Source organism: Trichosurus vulpecula, chromosome 3 (genome assembly GCF_011100635.1).
Source record: "Trichosurus vulpecula isolate mTriVul1 chromosome 3, mTriVul1.pri, whole genome shotgun sequence".
NCBI lineage: Eukaryota > Metazoa > Chordata > Mammalia > Diprotodontia > Phalangeridae > Trichosurus > Trichosurus vulpecula.
The window spans coordinates 401,158,563-401,168,286 of NC_050575.1; the positions used below are offsets into that span (position 1 = coordinate 401,158,563).

General features: G+C 41.2%; 1 protein-coding gene across 1 annotated transcript in view; it reads left to right on the forward strand.

Moving 5' to 3' along the window:
• Positions 1 to 3,337, forward strand: part of NT5DC4 (5'-nucleotidase domain containing 4) — a 21,670-nt gene extending 18,333 nt beyond the window's left edge. Inside the window, 3 exon segments of the mRNA XM_036750086.1 lie at positions 62 to 74; positions 77 to 124; positions 3,288 to 3,337. Of these exon segments, the coding sequence (XP_036605981.1) occupies positions 62 to 74; positions 77 to 124; positions 3,288 to 3,337 (111 nt within the window).
• Positions 3,338 to 9,724: the final 6,387 nt, after the last annotated feature.

Sequence of the window (9,724 nt, forward strand, 5' to 3'; positions counted from 1 at the left end):
TTGAACTCTCCCACTAGCCACCCATGTGGGCAGAGCTCCATTTTCCTTCTCTTCCCTGTAGATGCCTCATGAATCTTCGGTGGAGCTGGAGAGGGGTACTCAGGACCCAGTGAAGGGCCAGAGGGTGAGTAACCAGAGCTATGAGCAGCCCTGGAGGGGAAGCTGAAGAAGCAAGTGGGGTGGGGTGGGGAAGAGGAAGATGTTGCATTGAGATGGAGCCAGGAACCAAATTATGTATCTTTGCTCCCAAGCACTGACTCAGCCATGGTTGTTGGGTGGGTCTTGTACAGTGAGGATCTCTCTTTCCAGCTGTGTCTGCAGAGCTCAGTAGTGAAATAGGACTGGCTTTGGAGGCTTCCCTCTGCTCCCAAGACCCAGCTTGTCATCTCACCAATGTATTCCCCAATCATCTCGGGGAAGTGCATGACTAAGTCTAATTGGGATGGCACAGACTAGACATTCAATCAATATATGTTCGATCAATTATTCGAATAATTAATAACATAATTAATAATTAGTTAGAAACACAATTAATAATTATTTAATAATTAATTAGTAACAATTAAACCTATACTTTAATTTTTAATAATTTTCAAATATATAATTATCATCTTGATGTTCCTGGATTTTGAAAAGTTAATCAGTGGAACAGAAACTTTGGCACACCTAGCCAACTGAAAACGAGCCTCTGTAAGTTCAGACAGCAAAGCTGTACCAAACATGAGGTGAAGTGGTTTTGGCTTTAGGGTGCTGACATGAAATGGGTACAATCTTTCCTTGGGGAATGTGTACTACTTCTTCCTTGTTGATCACCATTCTTACCTGTGGCACCAAAGCTGTATAGAGGATAAAGCTAGACTTGGAGTCAGGAAGACCAGGGTTCAAATCCCACCTCAACTGTGTGACCCTGGACAAGCCACTTAAATTCCTTCTGCCTCAGTTTTCTCATCTGTAAAATATGCAGGGCTGGCCGTGATGGCTTCCTTCCAGCTCTAAATCTAGGATCCTATGAATTGAACTTTGATCCTCTGCTGTTTCCTGCCCGTGTTTAGCTCAAGCTCCCCACCTACTGTCATGGTGCTGTCTCTTATGGGCCCTGCCTTTTTCTTCCCCTTTTCCCCAATGGTTGGACTGTTTCCTTTCCCTGAAGGGGAGATTATGAAGTCCCATCCTGGCTGCTCCCCATCCCCAACTGTTTCGGGAAAAGATATTCTTACTTATGGGTCCACCCAATTGGCTTATGGTCAGATTGGCCATAGATTGATGATTTTTTTTGGGAGGGGGGCACATCTCTTTCAGACTGTTGAAGGAAAAAATGCCAGTACCGTTCTCTGTTTTAGGCACAATTCTGCCAGAAACAATTTTATTTCTTTTAACATTAACCCAATATCTAAATATTTCTAGCTTGGAAAGAGAGATATCTAAACTGGCCTGGTTTTCCTCTGCCCTCCCACATATCTCTCTGTTCCAAGATTTGAGATAATATTTATAAGAATATTGAACAAAGAAAGGACTATAATGTGTTAAAATACAGTTTGGGGTTAACATCCCAAAACAATGCTCACTGGTCATAGGTCTGTTCCTTCCTTGACCCCTTTCCTTCAAGTGTCCTCCTGGAGTAAAAAAGGGATTGCACCACCCCCCTCCCCCCCACGTGATGACTTAGCATTGCTTTGGGAGATGAACAAAGGAAAAACTTGCCCTTACTGGATTCCAGAGCCCAGTCGCTTCAGGTGGGTAGGGGAAGCAATATTCTTATCATCTTTAATCCATTTCCCTAGGAAAGGCCTTATGTCCTCTATCTTACCCACCTTTAAACAGGGAAATCCAGAAAGGGTTTTAGACTGGAGATAATACTATTTCTTAATATTTCTAAGGAAATTGAAAAGGAGGTTTTAAATATGCTTCCACATCTTCTACTAATGCATAGAGATGCTATGGCTGGTGGAGGAGCCCTATGTAGTGGGGGCCACAAAAATCCACCACGCTATGCCAATCTATCCTCACTTCTCAAAAAATCCAGGCAAATGCTCACTCTCTTACTGTCAAAGCGGAGAGAAGGATCTCCTATAAGTCCAACCTAATACATACTTTATTAGTGCTGAGGTGTTGGTCAGCCTTCAGGCTGCTGGATGCTACTTAGCAGACTTTCTTGGCCCCTTTTATGGGACCTTGTTTCAGATCTGATCTTTGGAAGGAAAATGGAAATATTTATAAGATTCTTGAGACATGGTAGTATCAGCCCTGAAATGCTTCTCTAATCTGTATTTGTCTCCATTTTCAAAGCAAGTTGAAGAGTATCCAATGTCCCAATTTTGTGATGTCCATTTTACAGGTTAACCCAAACTCTTTGGTAGTATTTTGTGGGACAAATTCATTCTTTCGGTAATTAAATTATTGAATTACTGCTTTGTGCCCTGGAAGGGGCTAGAGACTACGGACAATTCAGTTTCAATTTAACAAGCATTAATTAAGCACTTACTGTGTGCTAGGCTAAGGAAATACAAAACCAAAGAAAGTAACCATTCCTGCCCTCAAGGAGCTTCCATTCCACAGTGGAGAAATATATACACAGACAAGTCAATATGAAGTAGATACAAAATAATTTTGGGATGATGGAGGACAAACACTTGGAGGTGTTTGAGGTGGTAAGAGCCAGGAAAGACCTCTTATATAAAAGGACTTTGATCCGGGTCTTGAAAGAACTGAGATGTTTTGAGAGAAGGAGGTGAATGAGGAGGAGGCGAGTGGGGAGAACATTCCAGGGAATTTCCTGAGAGGTATTTATATTCCTCTTGACATTTCTTTGATGGAAGGGACTGCATCTGGTTCATCTTATAGAACCATATGATTCTATTCCTCTTGTCCCTTACTCTCATGTAAAACAGCCTACCAAGGTCCAGGGAGCTTAAGTGAGCTGTCCAAGGTCACACATTTAATAAGGACGATGGTGGGGATGCACCCATCATTCCTTCAGTCCAACACAGTGTGGGGCATGTAATAGACCTAAGAGGGTAGGAACTGGACCTCTGTCACATAGTAGGCACTTAATGTTTCTCCACCTGTGATTGCAGTGGTCTCTAAGGTACTCCCCAATTCTGCAGACCAACTCCTGTTTTTGCCACTTATACAGTGGCCCAAAGAAAGTCTAAGTGCCTTGTCTTGGGTTATACAGATAGTGTATAGGAATCAGAGGCCCAAGAGATATTTGGAAAATGAAATAAGATCTTCCAGGTGGCCTTTGGTGGAAAATTTTCTAATATCTTGTTTTCTTTGTTTCTTTTCAGAATATGCCAAATGTTCTGCAGGGATTCATGGAGGGCATGGAGGGCAGTGAGGACTGAGCCGAGCTGGGGATAATTGAGCCATCTGGTGGCTTACAAAAACTACACCCGGATTCCCTCACTTGAGGCATTTCTGGACTTATTTTCAGACCCTGGCAGAGTTCAGAAAGGGCTGGGGAGGGTAGACAAATTAATTTCAGTTAATTTCAGCAAGCATTTATTCAGCTCCTACTGTATGCTAGAACCATAAGAAAAGGTAACAAGACACTCACATTTCTACTAGGGGTGGGGAGGATTATACCTGTGCAAGAATAATAAGTAAATAGATGAAATAAAAACAAAGCATTGGGGAAGGGGAAACTTTCACAACTAGGTGAATCTTATAAGGGGGACTATTTGGTCTGAGCCTGGCGGCACTGGCGGATGAGATACTTTGCTTCTATTTCTAAACATTTATTTTCTTTGCACCAGTAGTCTGTTATTAGGAATGGTAATCTATGGTTTGCTATCTGCTCTTTCTAGAACATCATTAAAGGCATTAGATGAGGCACCTTAACAATATACTTTTGAACTCATTAAAATCAAATTATAATCATCATTTGGAACTTTTAAATCCTAATTCATCACCTACTTGGGAAGTGTTTCTTAGTGGTGCTGGAGTCCTCTGGCATGTGGGCTCACTGATGTAACTTGGCTTAACTCAGCCTGAAGAAAGACTGGGAGGGGAGAGGGTTCAGTGGATTGCAGGCTCAACATGAGTGTGAAATTGTCAGTTAAGAAGAGGCCAGGTAGTGTGGTGGGCAGTGCTGGACTTCGAAGACCTGGGTTCAGATCCTACCTTGGACACTCAATAACTTCATGTCCCTAGGTAAGTCACTTGATCAAAACTTGACCAGTTTTCTCATCTGTAAGATGGGGATAATGCTACCTACTTCACATGACAGCTTTTGAAAATATGAAAAAAATCTGTCAAAATTTTCTTTGGGGGGAGTCTAGGAGAGAAGTCTGATTTTCCTGGTGATTTCCCTGTGTAGAAACTATTTCCATTAACACTATTATTATTATAATTTTATACAGTCAAACATCAAACTGGAAGGAACCTCGGGCTAGTCTAATCCCTTATTTATTTATTGAATTTTAATATTTTTCCCCCAGTTATATGTAAAAACAATTTTCTTACAATTTTGAGTTCCAAATTCTCCTCCACCCTCCCTCCCCTCCTTCATCATTGAGAAGGTCAGCATTTTGATAAAATGATACATGTGCAGTCACATAAAACATTTCCATAATGGTCATGTTCTGAAAGAAGACACAGACAAAAAAAAACCCCAATAAAAATAAAAATGTGAAAAAATAGTACGCTTCAATACGCATTCAGATTCCACCAGTTCTTTCTCTGGAGGTGGATAGCATTTTTCATCATAGATCCTTCAGAATTTTCTTGGATCATTGTATTTCTGAGAATAGAAGAATCATTCACAGTTGATCATCTTACAATGTGGCTGTTACTGTGTACAGTGTTCTCCTGGTTCTGCTCTCTTCACTCAGCATCAGTTCATGTAAGTCTTTTCAGGCTTTTCTGAGAGCATCCTGTTCTTCATTTCTCATAGCACTATAGTATTCCTTCATAATTGTATACTACAATTTGTTCAGCCATTCCCCAATTGACAGGCATTCCCTCAATTTGTAATAGTTTTGCCACCACAAAAAGAGCTACTATAAATATTTTTTTGTACAAATAAGTCCTTTTCCTTTTCAATTTTTTTATTTAATATATTTTAAACATTTAGTGGTGTTTTTCTTTCCAATTCCATGTAAAGATAGTCTTCAACATTCTTTTTTGTGAGGTTTTGAATTGGCTCCCCAGAAGCATCAGACACTTCATCTCCTTCACATTTACTTAGTTGGCTTAGTGGGGTGAGGGTGGAGGTAATACAAAGGGACTTTGCATTAGTTTTATATAAGGACTGAGCCCTGGGAGAGTTCAGGGTCTCGCTGGTGCAGACATGGACCAGTCGGAGGGCCCACTCCTTGTGGAAACAAGCTGATGAGAGAGCAAGACCATGGACTTTAAGACTACTCTCACTGTCATCCGGCATTCGAAAGGCTGTCCTATGGAAGAGGAATTTGTTTGCTTGCTTGGTTTGGCCCCAGAGGGAAGAACTTGGCGCTTGCAGGTAGAAGTTACAGGAAGGCAGATTTGGGACTGGAAAACAGTTTCCAACAATGGAGTTATCTCAAAGTGGGAAGGGGTGGCCTGGGGAGGCAAGGAGTTCCACATCAATGATGGCTATCCATCAAAGGCTGGATGAGCCATTGTTCCTGACTCCATTCAATTAATCATAGAGTCATGGATTTAGGCTGGAAGGGACCTTATTTTGGGGACCCTCAAGCCCAACCCTCTCATTTTACAGATGAGGAAACTGAGGCCCACAGGGATTGACTTGCTTAAGGTCACATGAATAGCAGCAGCAGAGATGCTGACACCATATTCTATACCTTTTTCCATTTTATTTTCCTTTTCTACTATGTGCCTGGCCCTATGCTAGGGATACAAAGGCCGAAAAGCCAAACCTACCCTGCTCTCAAGGAACTTCCATGCTGAGGGGAATGGGCACAGACATGGATAAGTCGCTTAAAAAATAGAAAGGAGCTTCATGGGGATGGAGATGTGAACAACTAGGACAGGTTAGGAACCTGTGGCCTCGAGGCCATATGTAGCCCTCTAGGTCCTTGGGTATGGTGCTTTGAGTGAGTCCAAGTTTCACAAAACAAATCCTTTTATTCAGGGGATTTGTTCTGTGAAGCTTGGATTCAGTCAAAGGGACTGCACATGAGGACATAGGGGGCCACGTGGCCTCGAGGTCACAGGTTTCCAACCCCTGAACTAGGAGAATCTGGGAAGGCTTCTTGTAAGAGGTGGCATTTGAGCTGAGCCCTCCAGAATGCTAGGGAGGGATATTTTTCAAAGGGAATTCTTATTCAGGGAAGGTTTGGACAACTTGCCACCTCCAAGGTTCTGAGATTGAAACCCTGACTCTGCTATTTGCTGTATGATTTTATACCCCTCTCTGAATCTCAGTTTCTTCATTTGTTAAAAAAAGAGGTAAATCTCCAAGGTCCTTTCCAGCTCCAGAACCCATAGATGTGTAGAAGTAGCCTACAGAGAGAGGTATCTGGGCCTCCCTTAGGTTCAAGTACATGTGACTTTATGTCCACTTTCACATATACAGGCAGGACCATTTCACTCACTGGTCCAGGCAACTTTCCAAGCGTATAAACTGCAGAACAGCTGCCATATTGCAGTGGGAGGAAGTCACAGGTACAGACCAAATAAAAGGAAATTAAAAACAAACAAAACTACCTAATGAAGCAATGAATAGAATTAATTACCAAAACTTATGGACCAAGGGCTGTTGGAAAAGAATATGGCCTCAGGACCTTATCCATCAATCAAATCGGCATGTGCTATGTGCAGAATACCGTGCCTGCCCAGGAGAAATACAAAGTTTAGATTAGCATATAGTCTCTGCCCCTTTAGAGTCTGGTTAGAAAATAGCACATAACAGATGAGTGCATCGGAGAGGTTCAAAATAAAGTGCCATGGGAGGCATGAGGCAAAGTGAGGAACCATTATCGGATAAAGAGGCTGCCTCACAAACACAGCAGAAATTATATACCCAAGTGAACAAGTTGACTTTTGAAGCTGTCCAGTTGGAAAGCCATGCATTTATACTGAAGTGCTGACATTGCTGAAAATGTACCTGGTTCTCCTTTACTCAGCATTTCTATTCACCCATCCATGCATTCAACCATTTGTTCATCATTCTATCCCTCCATCTGTTCATCGGTCCATCCACCCATTTATCTATCCATCCATTCATCCGTCCAACCATTTGTTCACCAACCCATCCATGCATCCATCCTTATATCCAATAAGAATTTATAAAGCACCTACTGTGTGCCATGTCCTGTGCCAGATGCTGGGGAAACAAGGAAATGGGCTCTCAAGTAGTATATGATCCACTGGAGTGGGGAGGGGAAAGCAACACAAGCAAAGTGAATATAACATATAGGAGACAGGGAGTGAACCTGTGATTTCATTGGTATAGGCAACTCTCAGATAAAGAAACTCCCTCTGTCAATGCTGGTTGACATCATCTTCGCAACTTAAAGAGTTGTCTAGTCCTAAGAGAATGGAGAGGTTAAATGACTTGCATCAGGTCATGCACCTAGTGGGTGTCTTCCTGGTTCTAAGGCCAGGTCTTTATACACACACACACACACACACATACATACACACACTTGTGTACGTGCATATGTGCATGTATGCAGTGGTATGCTGCTAAATGTTTAACAACCAGATCTCTTAAAAAAATGATGCATATATACACACTTAAGTTTATTATAAATTTTACTCGCATAAAAGATGGGTGGTGCACAATTTACAAACAATAGCGTGCTATACAATACTTTTTATTGTAAATTCCATATAGCTAATTGGTTCTTGCAGAAGGCTCTCCTTGATTTTTGGCAGACTGTTGGATCCAGAGCCAACCTATGGCAGCAACCGTGATTTGACAAATGGATTTACATCCCAATCCACTAACTTTTCCCAATAAATTTATATATTAATATATATTCATTAAAGCTGATATGGGATCTGCTATTAAGCTATGTCATACTCACACAAATTATATTCGTTACACTGAAACCTCTTTCCTCTTCAGCACCACTGACTCCAACAGCACTAACTATCTTTTTAGTTTTTGGCATAATGGCAAGGACTGGAACACTGATTTCTATATTATTATCTACATAATTCTGAAAATTGTTCAAATTAATTTCATGTTTTAAAATTTCACTTGATGCATTTTTTTTTTTGGCCAGCTGTCCATGGTCAACTTAGTTTTTCCTATGTTTATGGTTCTAGTAAATCAAAATAATTAAAAATACTTTTGTGGTTGTTTCTGTCCAATAAAAGATGTAACTTCATGTGTTGAACTATATTTTCTAGTGCTATACTCCTAGGAAAAGCACTTGGGATTGCTAGGTGGCACAGTGGATAGAGTGCTGGGCCTGGAGCCAGGGAGACTGGAGTCTGGTCCTCCCTGTGGGACCCTGGGCAAGTCACTTAACCTCTGACTGCCTCAGTTTCCGTGACTATAAATTGAAGATTATAATAGCACTTATCTCCCAGGGTTGTTATAATAATTTCAATTTCAAGTTCCTTGGCTTCAGTTTCCAGCTTAGTTTGATTTTTATTAGCGTGGTGAAAAATAAATTTTATCCTGATACATTTCCAAATGATTAACTTGTTCTGCTTCAGACATGGGATTAAGTGATAATTGCAATTTGGTGATATTAACAGTACTGAATGATTTTAGGAAAAATTTCTCACAATTTCATAGCTAGCCTGTCTTCCCAGCACTGCATTAGCACCATCAGGAAAAAATGCAATTACATTTTCTATCAAACATTCATTATTGGAGTCACAATGATTTAAAAGTAGACAATGATATTTTGAAAATACATTTGGCTGTGGGTGACATCAACTCTTTTAAAGCAACAAAAAACACTCCTGTTAGGAGCTGATTAAACTACTGTGCTGACTGTGTTTAACAAGTGGTTGACAAAATTCCTGAAGATTTAACAACCAGCTCCAGCACACCACTGTAATATAGACATATGCACATATGTGTGCATATATCTATGTATGTATGTGTACATATGTATATGTGTGTATATATCTATCCATCTAATTTGTCTATCCATCCATTTATCTATCCATCTATAGTTTTTGTCCATCCATCCATCTACCCATCCACCCATCCACCCACCTATCCATCCATCCATCCATCTACCTCCCTACCTATCATGGCTGTCTTGTTGTGGCTTGCAGGTAGAAAAGCACAGATATCTCTAGCATCTCTTCCCTACAGTTTCAACAAGGGAGACTTTGATTCCTGCCAGGAGGGGAAGCAGGAGGAGGTTGGGGTCAAGATCTTGGCCACCCTACTGGGCTAGAATTATGTTTATCTGCTCCCTTAAATATTCTTAGTCTAGGTGAAGTTAATTTTAGGTTCAAGATAAACTTCTGAATGCTATTTTTTAGTGCAGAAGGCGAGGCTTCTTCCCTTTTTCTCACTTCAGCAACTTGGAGAGACTGTTCTCTCTCTACAAGTTAGACACCAGAACCATCTGAGGATCTCGCTCTCCTTCCACTCTCACCAGCTCTGGCGCCACCCCCTCTCCTTCCCCAATGCAGACAAATAATCAATCTCCATCATTGAGAGCAATTGATGCTCTCCAAGCCAAAAGCCAAAAGCCAATTCCTGCTCACGAGGAACTCACAGTCTAGTGGGGAGACAACATGCAAACAATCACAGTCAATCCTCAACATTTCCATGTTTCAGGACTTCAAGCACTCCAGTAATTAG